Here is a 20,611-nt window from a genome sequence, read left to right as displayed (position 1 = left end):
GCTAGTTTAGACCGCGCGTGCGCGAATATTGCGTCGGTGCATTTATTGCCACTGAGACCCATGCCCCCGTTTAAGGAAACCAGCTCCTATGTTGCCCACGCGCGTCTAGTCAAACTTTAATCGCTTATTGGACCGGGAGTGGGGGGGGCAGTGCCGGATTATCGTAGTAGCGAAAGTAGCTACATATGTAGCTACGGGCCCCGCACTTTCAAGGGCCCCGCGCTAATTTTTTTCAAGCTATCAATTCCGGTTCAGTGATTCTGCACTTGCTCTATTACTGTAGTACTATACCGCCTTCAACTTTTATGAACGACTGGGTGTTTAAGGTTAGCGATTTGTCGTATTATCTGGGCTGTATAGCAAATGAATTAATACAATTACTTTACTATGCAAGTAAAAAATTTGTGTTTTAATATTCACGTGAATTTGTATTAATTTAGGACCCCTTATAACATATTCTACAGGCCCCGCACTCGCTTCATCCGGCACTGGGGGGGGGGTGGGGGGAGGGCGTTGTGCCGAACGTTTCGTTCGTCAGGAGCTCATCCGGCGAGAGCAGGGTCGTCACAGCAAACTATAAACTCAACTATTTTGTATTTTACCAGGTAAGGCCTCCACTGAGCTATATAGTAACTTTTTGCAGAAGCGACGTGGCTATCACAAATGAGAGCTCAACGAAGTAGCGGCTCATCACGTGGAAATGTTTAGCAGCCAAATACTCTAAACGGGTGACGTTCATTCTAAATGTGGAGGGGAAAACCAAAGGACCCGGAGCTAAATCCACACGACCACGGGGAGAGAGAGACACGCAAACTCCAAATACACAGCAGGCGTCAGGGTCGGGATCGAACCCACAGCTTCCTGCATACCAGGCGAGGTAGTTAACATATCCTAGCCACCGTGATGATGATGATGAGAGAGAGACACGCAAACTCCAAATACACAGCAGGCGTCAGGGTCGGGATCGAACCCACAGCTTCCTGCACACCAGGCGAGGTAGTTAACATATCCTAGCCACCGTGATGATGATGATGAGAGAGAGACACGCAAACTTCAAATGCACAGCAGGCGTCAGGGTCGGGATCGAACCCACGGCCTCTTGCACACCAGGCGAGGTAGTTAACATCTCCCAGCCACCGCGGTGCCCCTGCTGAGCACAACAGCCGGTTGTGGGTTTGTCCTCAGCAAGGTCACGTAAAGGGCGAAGTGGTGGCGGCACGAAGTGGCGATCCCAGCGGGCAGCGATGGGGCAGAGGGGGGGAGGGATTCTTCCTCGACCGCCTCCCCAATTACGGGCAAAATAACAAACAAAAAACACAACCGGCCGGACCGTTTGCCCGAAAGTAGAGGGCATCGTCTGTTGGGTGGCTACCTTGCCTGGAATGCAGGAGCGGAGGTCGTGGAGTCCGATCCCGACCCTGACGCCTGCTGTATATTTGGAGTTTACGTGTCTCTCTCTCTCTCTGTCATCATCACGGTGGCTAGGAGATGTTAACTACCTCGCCTGGTGTACAGGGGGGTCGTGGGTTAGATCCCGACCCCGACGCCTGCTGCTGTATATTTGGAGTCTGCGTGTCTCTCTCTCCCCGTGGTCACGTAGACTTTTCTCCGGGTCCTCCGGGTTTTTCCCCCCACATTTAGAATCAACATCACGCGTTTGGCAGCTGCTATAAATGTCCACGTGACGATATTAATTATCATCAAACTCCGCCCCCACGGGTTACAATCCATGGACGGAGTTTGACTTCCATTTTGGGGGAGGGGCCAAGGGTTCACTTTGTATGCATCACCATTATTCATCGCGAGTGCATACAATTCATTTATTTTTAATCTTAATTGTAAACTTCTGATAATGTATTAACGAAGGTGCCCAGTTTGTGGTGGGGGGGGGGGCATTGCCCTCCGTGCCCCCCCCCCTTCAAACTCCGCCCACGTGATTAGCCAATAAGTTCAGCTATCATTTGTGGCCAGGTCGCTTTTGAAAAAGAGCTAAACAGCTCAGTGGGCCTTACCTGGTAAAATTAATTTTATTTTTAGGTTTATACCACGTCACTAGTTCAAGGAGCGTCTGAACCTCACCCCCACCTCAGCCACCACCAGCACACCACGAGAGAGATAGATAGAGAGACGAAACGTTGCCTGTTAATCTCCGCTGCATTCCAGCAGCTCAAGCACCTGTGGCGGGAGGGTCCCTTGAAAAGGTATGATGCGGGACGCTGATCTGCAGCACCACTCAATTTGAGCAAAGATAAGCGGGTTAACCCCAGACCATCAACGCTCCGTGTGGTGTCTTTATTTTGTCTCTGCAAGTGGCCGTGAGTGTACATTCAACGGCAGTGGGATTGACCACGGCCGACACAAATTGATAACGATCGTTCAGAAGTCCCAGTTGCACATCGGCGATTCTCATCGTCTCAGTGGCGCGCATTGTGTCGGCCGGATTACCACAGTCCGATGGCAAGGACATGTGGGAGCAGTCGCTGTTCACGGGACAGCCAACGTTGCTGGGCTGCTATACATTTCCATGTGACAAGCCACTTAGTTGAGCTATCATTTGTGATGTCCAGGTCGCTTCTGAAAAAGAGCTTTACAGTGTGCCTCAGTGGGCCTTCCATGGTAAAAAAAATTGTTTAGTGTATAGTTTGGTGCTAGCCGTTTGGCGCTTTGGGCCTCTGCTCAGCAACTGTGATTTTTAAAAAAAATCAGTTATGTGTCCCGCCATCTGACTGTACGTGTGCATCGTAGTAAGTCGTATATCGCCAAAAAAATTCGTTGCATTATTTACGGGGAAATCGTTTTCGTTCAACGCGTTAAACGAGGACTCACAGTGCACCAGCTGGTACGACGAGTCCACGCTAACCGGGGAGGCCACGAGTACTGGGTGAGCAACATCAAGTAAAGTACTGTACAGGTTTCCCTCGCTCTACGCGGGCTCCTACAGGTTTCCCTCGCTCTACGCGGGCTCGGTATGTGCGATTTCGCGTACTCTATATGCGGCTATCCGATTTCTACACAAAATTCGTTCGATTGTGCGGTTTGAATTCACTCCATGCGGCCAGACGTGGGACAACAATGTGTGGGTTACTGTGTGTGTACCGTGTGTGTACTGTGTGTGTGTACTGTGTGTGTGCTGTGTGTGTGGATTGTGTGCAATACCCGGCAGGCAGCTGCCTTGCATACAGAGATATACACAGAGATACATAGAGAGATACGACGTCACCGCCACTGAGTGGCGAATGGCGGTTGTTGTTGTGTTTATCAATGGGAGGAAACCAGAGATCTCTGGGGAAAACCACAAAAAAAACATGCAAGCCACACGGAGCTAACGCACAACGCCCGCGCACACACACACAGACACACAGAGGCCGCCCCGAGTGAGGACTCGAACCCAGGCCATGCCTGCTGTGAGCCACAATCGTTAAGAACCACCGCGTGACCCCTGCCGCCCTTCCAAACCGCTCCGTCTATAAACCTCGCCACTGACGACCGAGATCGCTGCGAACACAAAGACAATCCGCGCAAGCACGGGCGGACAAGCCAGGCCCCATATTTCATCTGAAAGTCAAACACAAAGCCTCGCGGAATTCTTCCGCGGAGACGTTTTTATTTACTCGCCCGTGTCACCTTCGCCCGAGCACTTGGGGTCGCATCTTGCGACGAAAGGCCGTCCGTGCCGTCGCATTTGGGGAAATCGTTGGGGGACACCCACCACCCACCCACCCATTACCCACACACCACCCACCCACCATCCACCCACACACCACCCACCCACCACCCACCCACCCACCCATTACCCACACACCACCCACCCATTACCCACACACCACCCATTACCCACACACCACCCACCCACCATCCACCCACACACCACCCACCCACCACCCACCCACCCACCATATCGTTGCAAAAAAAACTGAACGCGTAAAAGTGTCCCATTGCCCTAACAGGGACGGGATAATGCACGCGACCCCAATTGCAGGTACATTGAGTTGTAATGAATACTCTACTACTTAGTCAACTGCGTGTTTGTTTTATTTTTTCAGGTAAGGCCCCACTGAGCGATAGAGGTCTTTTTCAGAAGCGACCTGGCCATCACAAATGACGGCTCAACGAAGTGGCTTATCACGTGGACATTTGTATCAGCCAAATACTCGCAACACGCGATATTGATTCTAAATGTGGAGGGGGAGAGACGCAAACTCCAAATATACAGCAGCAGCAGCCGTCGGAGTCGGGATCGAACCCACGTCCTCCTGCAACCGAAGCGAGGTCGTTAACATCTCCGAGCCACCGTGGCAGCCCTATTGCTGAATAGTCAGACGTGGCGGTGAATTTCAGATGTGGCGTTTCTGGGCAGTGATTTTGTTTTCTATAACACAGCAAAGAGCAGCAGCAGCAACAACAGCAGCAGCAACACACACTGATGTAGCGCGCTGCGCGTGATGAACAATTTTGTTTGCCCGATTGTAAACTTTTCTCCGTCTAGAGTTCGTTGTACGTTATTAGAAAATGTGTCGTTCCAGCCGTGCTGTTGTTACCAAAGCCGTGAAGAGCGAGGCAGGAGACATCGACCGTATGTAGATCGCTGTTCATCTTCTTGGTTCTTTCGGTAAAAGTCACGTAGAATGGAAATAATAAAATAATAAAAATAAAACATTGTAAAATAATTCTCACGACGTTTCGGCCACAACGCAAGCAGCCGTCCTCAGGTGGAGAACATGTCTGTCGAGAAGACAGAGTCTTCTCCACAGACCTGTTTATTATGTTTTATTTTTATTATTTTATTATTTCCATTCTACGTGACTTTACCGAAAGAACCAAGAATATTAATCCCTGCAGTCACGAAAGCTTTAAATCGAAATGTAGATCGCTGTTGTGACTTCAGTCTGCAGAGCGTCAATGTCGCCGCAAGTGACAGCCATGGAAGATGAGCAGTTGCTGTGCCCTCTGGCTCTCCAAGGTGTTTGCGGGTTGTTTGGTACGAAGCCCGACGTTTCGATCCACATGCCGGGAGCTTCTGCAGGAAAGTAATCGGTTTCAATCCGGTTGCTTCAGTAGCTCCTTCTAAATTGATTCAACTCGTTTTTTAAAAAAATGAATTAGCTCCCACGGCACACGAGGGGGTGCGTGGCCAGCACCACGCCCGGCCGCCTTTGTCTCCCCAGTGGCGATGTTTGGACACAGCACCAGGTACTCATTTGAGACTGATTCGACCTAGGGGAGGGCCAGGACCGGTTCAGATAATTGTCACTGGGTGTTTGCCGTGAGCGGGAATCGAACTCGGATTTCCGGGTTCGTAGCGCAGCGCGCTAACCGCGACACCACCACTCCCCACATTGACGCACAAAGACAAGACAAAGCTCCCCCGTATAGCCTGAACAGACTGTAGGAGCAAGTGCTGTGAAATCCGGCACGGCACACGCGGCGGTGGGCGGCCAGCGTCATGCCCGGCACACACGCACACACACGCGTCACACACACACGCGCACACACGCACGCACACACACGCACGCACACACACACGCGCACACACGCACGCACACACGCACAGACACACACACACGCACGCACGCACACACACAAAAAGCACACGCACGCACACACACGCGCACACACACACGCAAACACACGCACACAATACACACACACGCAAACACACGCACACACACACGCCACTCGTCACATCTGTCACTGACTGAATCCCAGATTCAAACTAATGATCGCAGCAATCCAATCGTCGGCTCCGTGCTTCAACAGGGCCATCGCGAGTCGCTCGAGTCGCGGACTGCTGCGGCGACTTCTTTGGTTCATGGGGACCAAACTTTGGTTCATGGGGACCAAATCTTTGGTTCATGGGGACCAAATATTTGGTTCATGGGGAATAAATATCAAACAGCGGCGGCGTAAATTGGGCCTCCGTGTGCTTTTACAGTGGGCTCACTCAATATGTACCCTGACCTTAACCCCTTTCCACTTGCCGGCACATGTCCCCCACAAGTGCCCTCACTCACTCTCTCTCTCTCCCCAGCCGAAAAGCCCATTCTTCTTAACTACCCCCCCACACACACAATGAATGGAAAGTCAACAAGGTGGGTGACTCCCTCTCGTGTCGCCCGAACCTTGGGTGACGGTGGCAGCGGCGGCGTCTCCCGTCACGGGAGATTAAAGACAGCGCTGCTGCACCACCGCCACCACCACCGCCACCACCACCACCGCTACCGCCACCGCTACCACCGCCACCACCACCACCGCCGCCACCACCGCCACCACCAACACCGCCACCACCGCCACCACTACCGCGCGGTTTGCGACGAGCGAAAGTTTCCGTCAACTCTCTCGTGAAGCGTTTCCCCGGCGCCAAGGGAGAGCGAGGCGTCCACTCCGCCCCACATCCCCCCCTCTCCTCTCTCTCTTTTTTTTACGATCAGAGGAAACAAGAACATGCTCGGTGTAGTCGGCACTTTGCTTCGTTCATATGTTCGGTTGTTTTTTCTATGCTTTGCTTTATGTAACTCCCCCCTCCCCTCTCTCACCACACTCGTGCCGTGGAGTTTTTTAATTGTTTAATGAACGACGCAACGGGCGACTCGATTGAGGCAAAATCCAACTCGAGGGTGACGTGGGATTTGAAACATCACTCCTCCCAAGGCCGCGAGGAGCGACACAATGGATGCTCTGACACGCCATCGATTTTCACTCGGCGACACGGCACATTCATCTCCCTGTATATACACAAACACGATATATAAAAAAAACATTCCGCTAATGATCAGCATTGGTAATGATAAGGGATTGGTAATGATCACGATTGATCTGAGCAGTCTGCACTTTTTAATTATAGTGCAGTACAAGCTGGATATAAGGACACCTTATATAAGCAACCCGTCAGCACACGCTGACACTGCACCGGTGGTGGGATGACAGCGCCTCGATGCAAGAAGGGCCCGGGTTCGATTCCCGACTCGGGGTGCTTCTCTATCTCCCTGTGTGATGAGTCTGTGTGTTCTCTCTCTCTCCCTGTGATGAGTCTGTGTGTTCTCTCTCTCCCTGTGATGAGTCTGTGTGTTCTCTCTCTCTCTGTGATGAGTCTGTGTGTTCTCTCTCTCTCTGTGATGAGTCTGTGTGTTCTCTCTCTCTCTGTGATGAGTCTGTGTGTTCTCTCTCTCTCCCTGTGATGAGTCTGTGTGTTCTCTCTCTCCCTGTGATGAGTCTGTGTGTTCTCTCTCTCCCTGTGATGAGTCTGTGTGTTCTCTCTCTCTCTGTGATGAGTCTGTGTGTTCTCTCTCTCCCTGTGATGAGTCTGTGTGGTCTCTCTCTCCCTGTGATGAGTCTGTGTGTTCTCTCTCTCCCTGTGATGAGTCTGTGTGTTCTCTCTCTCCCTGTGATGAGTCTGTGTGTTCTCTCTCTCCCTGTGATGAGTCTGTGTGTTCTCTCTCTCTCCCTGTGATGAGTCTGTGTGTTCTCTCTCTCTCTGTGTGATGAGTCTGTGTGTTCTCTCTCTCCCTGTGATGAGTCTGTGTGTTCTCTCTCTCTCTGTGTGATGAGTCTGTGTGGTCTCTCTCTCTCTCTGTGATGAGTCTGTGTGTTCTCTCTCTCTCTGTGTGATGAGTCTGTGTGTTCTCTCTCTCTCTGTGATGAGTCTGTGTGTTCTCTCTCTCTCTGTGTGATGAGTCTGTGTGTTCTCTCTCTCCCTGTGATGAGTCTGTGTGTTCTCTCTCTCTCTGTGTGATGAGTCTGTGTGTTCTCTCTCTCCCTGTGATGAGTCTGTGTGTTCTCTCTCTCTCTGTGTGATGAGTCTGTGTGGTCTCTCTCTCTCTCTGTGATGAGTCTGTGTGTTCTCTCTCTCTCCGTGTGATGAGTCTGTGTGTTCTCTCTCTCTCTGTGATGAGTCTGTGTGTTCTCTCTCTCTCCGTGTGATGAGTCTGTGTGTTCTCTCTCTCTCTCTCTCTGTGTGATGAGTCTGTGTGTTCTCTCTCTCTCTGTGATGAGTTTGTGTGTTCTCTCTCTCTCTCCCTGTGATGAGTCTGTGTGTTCTCTCTCTCTCTGTGTGATGAGTTTGTGTGTTCTCTCTCTCTCTCTCTCTGTGATGAGTCTGTGTGTTCTCTCTCTCTCCCTGTGATGAGTCTGTGTGTTCTCTCTCTCTCTGTGATGAGTCTGTGTGTTCTCTCTCTCTCTCTCTGTGTGATGAGTCTGTGTGTTCTCTCTCTCTCTCTCTGTGTGATGAGTCTGTGTGTTCTCTCTCTCTCTGTGTGATGAGTCTGTGTGTTCTCTCTCTCTCTGTGTGATGAGTCTGTGTGTTCTCTCTCTCTCTGTGTGATGAGTCTGTGTGTTCTCTCTCTCTCTGTGTGATGAGTCTGTGTGTTCTCTCTCTCTCTGTGTGATGAGTCTGTGTGTTCTCTCTCTCTCTGTGTGATGAGTCTGTGTGTTCTCTCTCTCTCTGTGTGATGAGTCTGTGTGTTCTCTCTCTCTCTCTGTGATGAGTCTGTGTGTTCTCTCTCTCTCTCTGTGATGAGTTTGTGTGTTCTCTCTCTCTCTCTCTCTGTGATGAGTCTGTGTGTTCTCTCTCTCTCTCTCTCTGTGATGAGTCTGTGTGTTCTCTCTCTCTCTGTGTGATGAGTCTGTGTGTTCTCTCTCTCTCTGTGTGATGAGTCTGTGTGTTCTCTCTCTCTCTGTGATGAGTCTGTGTGTTCTCTCTCTCTCTGTGATGAGTCTGTGTGTTCTCTCTCTCTCCGTGTGATGAGTTTGTGTGTTCTCTCTCTCTCCGTGTGATGAGTTTGTGTGTTCTCTCTCTCTCTCCGTGTGATGAGTTTGTGTGTTCTCTCTCTCTCTCTCTGTGATGAGTCTGTGTGTTCTCTCTCTCTCCGTGTGATGAGTTTGTGTGTTCTCTCTCTCTCTCCCTGTGATGAGTTTGTGTGTTCTCTCTCTCTCTTTTTTTTTAATAATTTCACCTTTATTTTTATACCAAACACCACAGCCCGCATAGGCACTCGATACTTTAAGGAACGCGCATGCACAGGACGAGGCGTGATGGTTAATAGAGGCGCTGTGGTCTGCCCATGGTGCTCTTGAGGTAGAGGGCATGCACGTTCTGCCAGTTCTTCTTCAGCAACGACACCAGGAAGTTGATGGCAACGTGCAGGTTCGACACCAGCTCGTCTTCCGTCATCTTTACGTGCCCAACAGCAACCGCCAAGCAAAGCACCTTCTTCATCTGGAACTTGATGGTCGACTTCACCTCGTCGACTTTGCTCGCCATGTTTTCGTTGTGGGTGAGCAGAGAAGGGAACTTGCCAGCCTTGTTCAAGCCAGGGCCCAAGATACGAGGGATCTGCTTGATGAGCGACTCGGAGGCAAGGAAGGCGTCGTACTTCTTGGCTAGCTTCTTGACAAGCTTCTTGTTTTTGTTGAGCTTCTTCAGAGCCTCGATGTCCATGTGGGGGATGCTGGCTGCCTCAGCCTCATCATAGTGCTGCTGGTCTCCCAGGAGGCACACGGAGAACTTGGGGCGGGGAGTATTCTTCAGCCTGACGGTTCCGGAAAATCGCTTGTCCTTCTGAGTCTGTGTGTTCTCTCTCTGTGTGTGTGTGTGTGATGAGTTTGTGTTCTCTCTCTCTGTGTGATGAGTCTGTGTGTTCTCTCTCTCCCTCCCCCAGTTCTGCAATGAGTGTCCTTCGGGCTCTCCGGGTTCCTCGAACAGCGAAGCCAAAGCATCCACTGTCAATGTTATTCGACAAACATCCCAATGCCGAAAGATGACCCTGCTAATAACAGGCTGTTCTCCTATAACGCGGTAGTGGTTGCGTTCCTGAAGAACATCGCGTTATGGGAAAAATCGCGTTCTAATGAACAATATTTAATATGGGAGGAGGGGGGGGTAAAGCACAGTGAGATGCGTACGCAGGCTGAACAAAGACGGAGGCGCGTGCGTAGCGTCCAGAAACAGCATCCAGCAGCATCCCGCTGCCTTGCGTGATGCAACGCCGAGGCAGTAGCACGGCCGCTTATTGCTACTCGCACGACATAGTCCCGTTCACTCAAATCGCGTTCTATCCAATTCGCATCCACGTCATGTAAAAAAAAACGTGTTCATCGCGTGATATATAGATCCAATTCGCGTTATGAAAACCGCGCGGCGTTATTGGAGAACAGGCTGCACTCAATTGGGATTGCACAGAGCAGCAGCAGTGGCGGCCGATTTAAAAAAAACTTGGCCGGATCCTCCTGAGAAGAAAGACGCCTTGACACCCGGTGAGTCGTTCCTGGCTAAACAAGTTTCAAATTTAACATCGTTCAATATCAGCACCCCCGGGCTCCCCTGCGTATGCCAGTCGCAGTCGAATGGACGAGCCAAGAGACGCGAGCCCATGACCACTTGGAGCCGCGATGAGACAGCAGAGTCAATTCCACATTCATGTGGCAGGAGCCAGTCTAGAGGCGGATCTAGACATTTCGCAAGGAGGAGGTTCGGGGTGGGGGGTGGTGGTGGTGACTGGAATTTAAAGATTGTTTAACAACAATAAAAAATAATAATTTTTTAGATCAATAAAATACTGACTTCTTGGGTCTCAAAGTAGTGGAGGGGGGGGTGATGGCTTCCTATCTCCTCTGCCACTTGGATCCCCGATTGCACCAGTCAGTCTCCTGGCCCCATCCTCCCAACTCGGACTTGAAGTCCAGACATCACCGCGTCACGAGGAAGTTGAAGCCTTGCAGATGCAGGTTGGTGTATCGCAGCGACTTGGAGGTAAGGGTTGGTGGACCACACGGAGATGGGAGCCTCTGTGATGCACCCATCTGCTTGGTAACAATGTGCCAGCGTGCTCGCCCGTAAGTGTTGACCGGCGTAGCCTCCGCGCGAATTTGTCGAGACGACGCTTTCGACGTCGTCACCCTCACATTGTACGCACGTAAACAACGCGTGCACGCGTGCGTCTGTGCATCAGAATGTAAGCGTGTGCTTTGTTTCATCTGGGCCACGCCGCCCCTACTCTTACCTCCGGCCCCATTACCCCAGATACTTGGAGAGTTTAACACGGTATAGTAGTAGGATGCTTTCACGGCCAATGTTATCCATGATAAAGCGGTATTTTTTGGGGGGTTAGATCGCGTCAATATAAATGTGTCGTCAAACACGCCACCACCCGACACAGCAAAATGTCACGGTACTCAAATTGTAATTGTTGTGGCTTTGGCACGTATTGTTCACGTGACCAACCTTACTAATTGGCTGTGTCGAGTGGAGGTGAGGTAACGACACATCTATATTTACGCGATCTGACCCAAACGAAACTTTAATAGATAACGGAGAGTGTGTGCGCTTAGCTGTGCAGAGTTTTAGCTTCACTACACACAAGACAATTATTCAGTTCAGTCTCCTGAACAAGCTCTCGGCAGGTGTAGCGGAACGTCGAACATCGTTGCGGGTGTGGTGGGTGGGTGGGTGGGCACACAAGTTTCCTGCTCACGGCCACCCAAAGCGACTCACAGAGACTCATAGAGACTCACAGAGACCCATATAGACTCACAGAGACCCATAGAGACTCACAGAGACCCATAGAGACTCACAGAGACCCACAGAGACTCAAAGCGACCCATAGAGACTCACAGAGACTCATAGAGACGCACAGAGACCCATAGAGACTCACAAAGACCCATATAGACTTACATATATCCATATAGACTCACAGAGACCCATATAGACTTACATAGATCCATAGCAACTCACAAAGACCCATAGCGACTCACAGAGACTCGTAGAGACTCACAGCGACCCATAGAGACTTAGAGACTCATAGCGACCCATAGAGACTCAGAGACCCATATAGACTGAAATAGACCCATAGCAACTCACAGAGACCCATAGAAACTCACAGAGACCCATATTGACTTACAGAGACCCATATAAACTCACAGAGACCCATATAGACTTACATATATCCATAGAGACTCACAAAGACCCATAGAGACTCACAGAGACCAATATTGACTTACAGAGACCCATAGAGACTCACAGAGACCCATATAGACTCACAGAGACCCACAGAGACTCAAAGAGACCCATAGAGACTCACAGATACCCATAGAGACTCACAGAAACCCATAGAGACTCACAGAGACCTATAGAGACTTACAGATACCCATATAGACTTACATAGATCCATAGAGACTCATAGAGACTCACAGAGACCCATAGAGACTCACAGAGACCCATATAGACTCACAGAGACTCACAGAGAGTCAAAGCGACCCATAAAGACTCACAGAGACCCATATAGACTCACAGAGACCCACAGAGACTCAAAGCGACCCATAGCGACTCACAGAGACTCATAGAGACTCACAGAGACCCATAGAGACTCACAGAGACCCATATAGACTCAAAGCGACCCATAGAGACTCACAGAGACCCATAGAGACTCACAGAGACCCATATAGACTCACAGAGACCCATAGAGACTCACAGAGACCCACAGAGACATCCGAGCGATACACCTCGCTACTGCTCCTGACGGCGGTTATCTCTGCTGGCTTGACCAGCCTGAACGTCGCTCTGCGTCTACATCAGCAGCGGCCGTACGAAAGAAGAATAAGAAGACATTTCCTGCCACTATTGAAAACAAAGTCGGGGCGATTTCAAACTCAGCTTACTTGGGGATGGGGTGGGGGGCAGAAACTAAACCACGTTCCGTGTCATTGGGTTCGAACTTTCGGCTGCTCAACTTTTTCCTCCGTCGAGAAGCAGCCCACGATATAAAGTCACTAATTGCGCTGTAATTAGAGCGCTACACTCGCACGCAATAACCCCCCCCCCCCCCCATCGGTGCAGGCGGCAACGAGGCGGGCAGCGTCCGCGAGCGGTGCCCTTGAGTCCCGACTCGTCTCGTGCGCTGTCCGTCGGCTGTCACCGCCGCCGCCTCTTGTTCTCGCATGAAAACAAGCAGTTAAACGCGAACAAAAAAGAAAAAACTAAATTTTTAGTCCTTGCAGATTTTTTTGGTTTGTTATGAATTTCGGGTTCGGTTGTTGTTGTTGTTTTTGTTACGTGAAATTTTTTATTACATAAATGAATTTGTGTGTGGGGGGGGGCTATCCGCTGCTGCGGTGGGGGTTCGTTTGACCATACTTCACCACGCTGGTCACTACGAGTTTGGCGAAAGGTGGAGGTGAGCTGGGGGGGGGGGAGCACCCGAGTCTGGTTCCGATATGACTCGCCACGGATGTTAGCCGTGCGCTGGGAGTCGGCTCCTGGTCCCCAGGTTTCCCAGCTGGGTTGCGGTTCAACCGCTCCACCCAACGCATCGAAATGTTTATTAAATAAATGTTTAGTTATTAAATAAATGTGTATTTATTAAATAAATGCTTATTTATTAAAAACATGTTTATGTATTAAATCAATGTTTAGTTATTGATACGTGTTTATGTATTAAATAAATGTTTATTTATCAAATACATGTTTATTTATTTAAAAAAATGTTTAGTTATTAATACGTGTTTATTTATTAAATCCATGTTTATTGATTACATATTTTTGTATTTATTAAACACTGTACATGTTTAATCTATTAAATTAATGTTGATTTATTAAATACATGTTTATTTATTAAATACATGTTTATAATTTTGTTTTACATGTGCCACTCTAGAGCGTCTAAAGTGCAAAACTCAGGGCTACGGAGGGAGCTTACCGCCAGACAGGGAACCTCTTCGCTGCCTCTCCTCCTGCAGGTATCGATTCTTCAGATCGTTCATTAGGGAATGTAGGCGCTGCCAGCTCTACTTTTTGTATCTTCTCCTACTGCGAAGCTATCAGAGCTTAGGGAGACACCTGGAGGTTGTTGCGCTGTGTTGAAACAAAGTGGTTTCGCCAGGTCTCACGTGGTACTGTGATTCGTAACGTGTGGGTCGGGCTGCTGTCAAACCCCTTTCATAACCATCCGTGGTTGTGTACCTGGTATCGTTTACGTTCGTAAAAAATACTTTTGGGGAAAAAAAAGCGATGTTTCGTTAAAACAAATATACGTATGAAACGTTGATACTTTTTTTAATTGAATACAATAATCAATTTCTCAGAAATGCCTCCTAATGTCCAACTACAGCCACGTTCCCAATCGTTCAATTTTGTCTTGTTGTGTTCCAGTTTATGTAATGTTTGAATTTATGTACGATTGAGTCGATGCACGGCTGAGATTTTGGATCGTGATTATTGAACTTATCTACGTAACGTCTTCCGTCTTTTACCTGCCGTAGACATCCACACCTTGGAGCTTCGTGACGCTTTAAGGAAGCCGCTGGGGCAGGAGGGAGTGCCCAGTTCTCGGCAGAAGCGGGTGAGGTGAAACGCGAGGCTACTGAATCGCTCCTTGGCTGTCTTTTTTTTTTACGATCACTGGAAACATGAAGATGCTCGGTGTATTCGGCACTTTGCTTCGTTCATCATTTCGTAATTTTTTTTTTAAACATAGCTTTATGTAAAACCCCCACCTCTCGCCCACTCTCTCTCGCCCACTCTCTCTCGCCCACTCTCTCTCGCCCTCTCTCTCTCGCCCACTCTCTCGCTCACTCTCTCGCTCTCTCTCTCGCTCTCTCTCTCGCCCACTCTCTCTCGCCCTCTCTCTCGCTCACTCTCTCGCCCACTCTCTCGCCCTCTCTCTCGCCCACTCTCTCGCCCACTCTCTCGCCCACTCTCTCGCCCTCTCTCTCGCCCTCTCTCTCGCCCTCTCTCTCGCCCTCTCTCTCGCCCTCTCTCTCGCCCTCTCTCTCGCCCTCTCTCTCTCTCTCTCTCTCGCCACCGTTGGGTGCGGTTGGTTTCACCTGGAGCTCCCGCTCTAACGTTGGTGTGGATGGAGGCCTGGGCTCAGGTGTGAGCCTGAGCCTGGCCTAGGGAGAGTGAACTGGGGAAAAAACGCTAGTTTATTCTGGTTTTTCTTCCCGGGTATCAGCCTGCGGTAGTAACAGGTTTTTATTACTACTGTTGCTTGTGTGTTTGTCTGTGTTGTGTGTTTGTCTGTGTGTTCGTTTTGTTTGTTTGTCTGCTTGGCTGGTCGCGTTGTGTGTTGGCCTGGTGCTTTTTACCTGGCTTAACACCGCGTGTGTACGGCCTGTTTGTCTGTTTGGTGAGTGTTTGTCTGTGTGTCTGCTTGTTTGTGTGTTTGCTTGCGCGTGCGTTTGTTTGTTTATCTGTCGTTTTGTTCATTTGTATGTTTGTTTGTTTGGTTTCGTTTGTTTTACTTGTTGGTTCGGTTCTGTGTGGCTTCGTTTGTGTGTTTGTCCTGCGTGTGTGTGCTTGTCTGTGCGTGTGTGTGTTTGTCTGTCTGTCTGGTGGTTTGATTCAGGCGTGCTGTTGTGTGTTTGTTTTGTGTGGGGGTTATTATTTTTTTTTATCACTTTTTATTTTTTTCTACGATCCTTTTTTTTTGCTGCCACTGCGCTGCTGCCATGCAAGCACCATGGCTCAGCCTGGCAGCATGGAGGCCCTCACGGACCGGCACGGGTTTCGCTGTTTTCCTCCGTTGGGGACGCCGCTTGACGACGTTGCTGAGGCGGTGGCGGCGCACACCGGGCCGGCAGCCATCCGAGTAATACAGAGGGAGAACCGGGGCTACGTGGTCTACGTGGCCACGGTGGAGGTGGCGGCGCGTGTCGTCGAGACCGGGATCTGCGTCGGAGGGGAGGGGGGGCGGCTCGTGCAGTGCAGCCCGCTCTCTACACCGGCTGTTCGAGTGACCGTCTCCGGCGCACCACCATACTTCACGAACGCAGAGCTAAGGGTGGAACTGCAACGTTACGGCGTGGTGGTTTCGCCCATTGTTCTGCTGCACATAAGAACGCAAAGAAAGGAACTGAGGCACGTCCTGTCAGGTCAGCGACAGGTGTTCCTCGTGCTCAAGAGTGGGTGTACCGAACTGGACGTGGCCATCAAACGTACCGCTGGTGGCCGCGCCCATACGATATACCTGGCCACGGCCGAACCACGCTGCTACGCGTGTGGTGGTACTGGGCACCTCAAGAAAAACTGCTCCACCGGAACGAAGCGGAGTGGAGCTGCAACGAAGGAGACAACACCGATGCTGCAGCAACAACAACAGCAGCAGCAGCAGCGTGAACAGCATGAGGCGCAGAAGCAGCAGCAGCAGTGTGAGCACCCGCAGCAGACGTCGCCGCAGCAGGAGGAGCGACAACAGCAGCAGCAGCTGCAGGGCCAGCGGCAGCAGCAGCAGCAACAGCAGCCACCGCAGGTGCCGCCACTGCAGCAACAACAACAGCTGCAGGGTGGTGGTGCCGAGCCCGTGCCGGAGCACGGAGAGTCGGACCCTCACGGGGGAGCCGACGGCGATGGAGCTGCCGTCCTTAAAAGCGCCAGGAGGAAGAGGAGGGGGCGCGGAAACGGGCTGACGGAGCGGCTGAAGAGGCCAGCCACAGCCGACGAGGTCGGACTGCTGGCCAGCAGTGAGGGGTGCACAGGGAGTGAAGCCGTGGAGGCCACTGGCAACGTGGACTCGGCGGATACGATCGAGCCGAGGACGCGGCTGCCGAGCCCGGCCCCACCCACCCCGGTGATGGAGGGAGCGGAGCCTGCAGCTGCCGCCAGCGCAAGCGAGGCGCAGAGTGACGGCGCAGCTCCAGGAAGCCACCCTTCACGCGGCCCGACGGGGGGCCGAGAGGGGAGCACGGAACCCGACGTGGTCGGGGAGGAGGAAGGGGCCGCCGAGCGGATCGTTTTCTCAGCGGCTAAAAGGGAGGAGGCCATGGATGTCGCCAGCGAGGCGCACCTGTCGGTGACGACGGGAGGAGCGCCACGACCGTTTCCGGCCTCGCCCGTCCCGACACGGCAGAGAGAGGAGACGGAGGCTGCCGCCGGCGCCGTGGCTGCGCCGGGTGGCGTCGAGGCCCCGGGGAGCACCTCTTCACCGGTCCCGGGGGAGGGGGAGGAAGTGGAAATGGGCCCGGGGGGAAGCGGGCTGCCTGCGCGCGGGATCGGGCCCGGCGAGGCCCCGGCCCCAGATGGAGCGGCGGAGGTGGAAGGGGAGAGCTGCGCCGACGTGAGAGGGGACGCTGCCCTCATCGCCATCGGTGGGTGGCTCGACACCGATAACGACGGTGTGCCGAGCGGTCTCGTGCCGGTGAAGGGCGACCCTCCGCCCACTCCGAAGGATTGGATGGACAATAGGGTGGAGACGGCGAAGAGGAGAAAGATGCCCAGGATTGGGCTCGAGCCCGGGGAGGTCCCGGCTCCAGGAGGGTCGGCGGAGGCGGCGGGGGAGGCTGGCGCCGATGGGACGGGTGACCGTGAGGGCTCTGAGGACGACTGGGACGAGGAGGAGTACCCCCGAAAGCACGCAGGGTGGAGGAATGAAGGTCAGCGGGGGGAGTACACCCCCGCGAGACTCCGCACGTGGATGAAGCAGGTGTATGGCAAGCGGAACGTTTACGTACAGAAAAAGTTCCCCAACAGGGGGGCTTTCATTAAGATGGCAAAGACAGTGGTCAAAGACCCACACAAATACCGCTTCAACCGGCAGGAAGTTTACCGTCTGAAAGCGATGATGACCAGAGTGAGGAAGCTGCCACCCTCCCCCCTCCAACCGGAAGAGGAGGGTGATGAGGATCAGGAGGAGCCCTGCTATGCGAAAGGGGACCAAAGCCCGGAGTGTTCGGACACTGACTGTGAGGCGGTGGCGACGTGGAGTGAGAATGCCTGAGCAATGCTTGGTGTTGCCATGGGATGACCACACCGAATGTACTCGAATTTGTTTCAGCGCAATTTGCGCTGGAACCTGAATGACGCGCACACCGGACACTGACTGCGATGCGGTGGCGTTGTGTTGCGCGAAAATAAGTGATATGTATGTTGTTGTCACGACAACAGGTACATGTTGGTTTGGTGATTCAATGAAACGGATGCTGTTGCCATAAAGGCATGTACTTGGTTTGACGGCACGGAAACTTTCCAGCGCAATTTGCGCTGGAGTAATAAAGGTTTTCAAAAGTCAAAAAAAGTCTCTCTCTCTCTCTCTCTTTTTTTTTTTTTTTTTTTTTTTTTTTTTTCTGTAGATTCCGTTTATTTTTTGTGAGGCCCATTGAGCCGAGCAGCTACATTTTTGTTCCAACGGTCACGCAGCCAAAACGACTTCGTCCGCTCAACAGTGCACGTCAAAGATCCCATGGCGTCATTCCCAAGAGCAGGCCGTTGTGTGCCGACGTCACGGATCACATTCACCACGTTTGAATAATTAAACCGGAAATTTCTCGATGGGAATGTACGTGGCAATGATTGCCCCCTTCCTGCAAAGACTTGGCAGGACCCTCCTCAAAAAATGTCACGAGGGTAAACGAGCGCAACACTCATCCCTACGGCACTCTTCGGGACTCTGGGCTCAAAGTCACAAATAAAGTTCGACACTCGTGCCGCACGAGCCCGCGCAGGTTTCCGCACACGACCACCAGAGATTCCACTCCGTTAGTTGCGTCGCGTTTTTCTGTAAAATGAGACTTGGGAGGCGAGTGAGAGCCGACCTCGCGTGGAACGATCGTGCGCACCACCAAATGTACAATTGCTTGTTTTTTTTACAGTGTACAGCATAGTTGTACTGTACATGCACCTGTTTTGACTTTGCATGTGACCGGGTGGCATATGCATGTACAGTTTTACACGTATGCTTTGCACGTACAAGTTGACACGGATGCTCTCTCTCTCTCTCTCTCTCGCCACCGTTGGGTGCGGTCGTGTTCACCTGGAGCTCCTGCTCTAACGTGTGTGTGGGTGGGGGCCTGGGCTCAGGTGTGAGCCTGAGCCTGGCCTAGAGAGAGGTGAACTAGGGAGAAAACGCTAGTTCATTCTGCGTTTTTCTCCTCGTACATCAGCCTGCTATAGTAACTGTTTTCATTACTACTGCTGTTGTTGTTGTGTGTTTGTCTGGTCTGTGTGTTTGTCTGTGTGTTTGTTCTGCTTGTTTGTCTGCTTGGTTGGTCGCGTTGTGTGTTGGCCTGGGGTTTTTTTTACCTGGTTTACCTGGCTTAACACCGCGTGTGTTTGGCCTGGTTGTCTGTTTGTCTGTTTGGTGAGTGTTTTGTCTGTGTGTTTGTTTGTTTTGTGTGTTGCTTGTGCGTGCGTTTGTTTTGTTTCTCTGTCGTTTTGTTTATTTGTTTGTCTGCTTGGCTGGTCGCGTTGTGTGTTGGCCTGGTGGTTTTTTTTACCTGGGTTAACACCGCGTGTGTTTGGCCTGGTTGTCGTGTTGGTGAGTGTTTGTTTTGTGTGTTTGTTTGTTTGTGTGTTGATTGTGCGTGCGTTTGTTCGTCTATCTGTCGTTTTGTTTATTTGTATGTTTGTTTTGATTGTTCGTTTTCATTTGTCTGCTTGTTGGTTCGGTCGTGTGTGAGTTCGTCTGTGTGTTTGTCCTGCGCGTGTGTGTGCCTGTCTGTGTGTGTTTGTGTTGTGTGTTTGTTTGGTGTATTTTTGTTTTTATTTTTTTATTTGTATTTTTTTTTTGGTGATTATTTTTTTGTTGCTGCTGGTGCTGCCATGCGGGCGACATGGCTCAGCCCAGCAGCACGGAGGCTCTCACGGATACCCACGGCTTCCGATGTTTTCCATCGTCGGGGACAGCACCCGAGGAAGTCGCCACTGCTGTAGCAACGCACACCGGGCTGCCTGCTGTCCGGGTGGTGCAAAAAGAGAACCGTGGCTATGTTGTGTACGTAGCCACGGTGGAGGCGGCGGCGCGTGTGGTGGAGAAAGGACTCGTAGTCGGAGGTGAGGGGGGGCAGCGGGTACAGTGCACCCCTCTCACAGCACCGACGGCGCGGATCACCATCACGGGCGCTCCACCATACATGACCGACGCGGAGCTGATGGGAGAGCTGCAACGCTTCGGCGCGGTGGCCTCGAACATCAGCAGGCTGCCTATGAGAACGCGGAACCCTGCCATGCGACACATCTTGTCTGGGCAACGGCAGGTGCTCCTCATCCTGAAGGGTGGACGCACCGTGTTGGACGTGGCCTTCAAGCGCACCGTTGGTGGCCGCGTCCACACGGTGTACCTGGCCACGACCGAACCACGCTGCTACGGATGTGGCAGCGTGGGACACGTGAAGAAAAATTGCTCCACCAGGGCGGGGTCGGGTGGAGCTGCGACAGGGACGACGCCGACGCTGCAGCCGCAACCGCAGCAGCAGCGGGAGCATCGCGAGCGGCAGCAGCAGCAGTTGCAGGATCAGCAGCAGCAGCAGCTGCAGGATCAGCAGCAGCAGCTGCAGGACCAGCAGCAGCAACAGCCGCAGCAGCAGCAGCAGCGGGTGAGGGAGCACCCCCCGCTGCCGCAGCGTGACGTGCAGCAGCAGCCGCCGCGGCAGCAGCGGCAGCAACAACAGCCGCAGCAAGATGGTGCCGGTTCCGCGCCGGAGCGCGGGGAGCCGGCCCCAGAGAAGGAACCCTCTGACGAGGACGGTGGAGAGTTCACCAGCGTCGGAGGGTCGCGGAAGAGGAGGAAGATGGGCAGGCGCGGGAGCGCCCAGCCCGTGGAAACAGCCAAAACAGCCGGCGACGGTACCCAGCCAGCTGACCGCCCTGTGGAGGGGCGGGAGGGGGGCGTGGGCGACGCGCCCCTGGTGGAGA

The 20,611-nt window shown here is 52.2% G+C and overlaps 1 protein-coding gene across 1 annotated transcript; it reads right to left on the bottom strand.

Moving 5' to 3' along the window:
- Nucleotides 1–9,011: 9,011 nt before the first annotated feature.
- Nucleotides 9,012–9,541, bottom strand: LOC144944116 (large ribosomal subunit protein uL1). The gene has a single exon (XM_078872191.1). It carries the CDS (start codon nt 9,431–9,433, stop codon nt 9,032–9,034), a length of 402 nt encoding a protein of 133 aa, XP_078728317.1. The 5' UTR covers nt 9,434–9,541; the 3' UTR covers nt 9,012–9,031.
- Between the last annotated feature and the right edge of the window lie 11,070 nt (nt 9,542–20,611).

This window comes from Lampetra fluviatilis, chromosome 33 (genome assembly GCF_964198595.1).
Source record: "Lampetra fluviatilis chromosome 33, kcLamFluv1.1, whole genome shotgun sequence".
Lineage (NCBI taxonomy): Eukaryota > Metazoa > Chordata > Hyperoartia > Petromyzontiformes > Petromyzontidae > Lampetra > Lampetra fluviatilis.
This window is presented reverse-complemented; position numbering and strand designations above follow the sequence as displayed.

Coding starts and splice junctions, on each gene's coding strand:
- LOC144944116 (XM_078872191.1), bottom strand. CDS start 9,433: ATGGACATCGAGGCTCTGAAGAAGCTCAACAAAAACAAGAAGCTTGTC.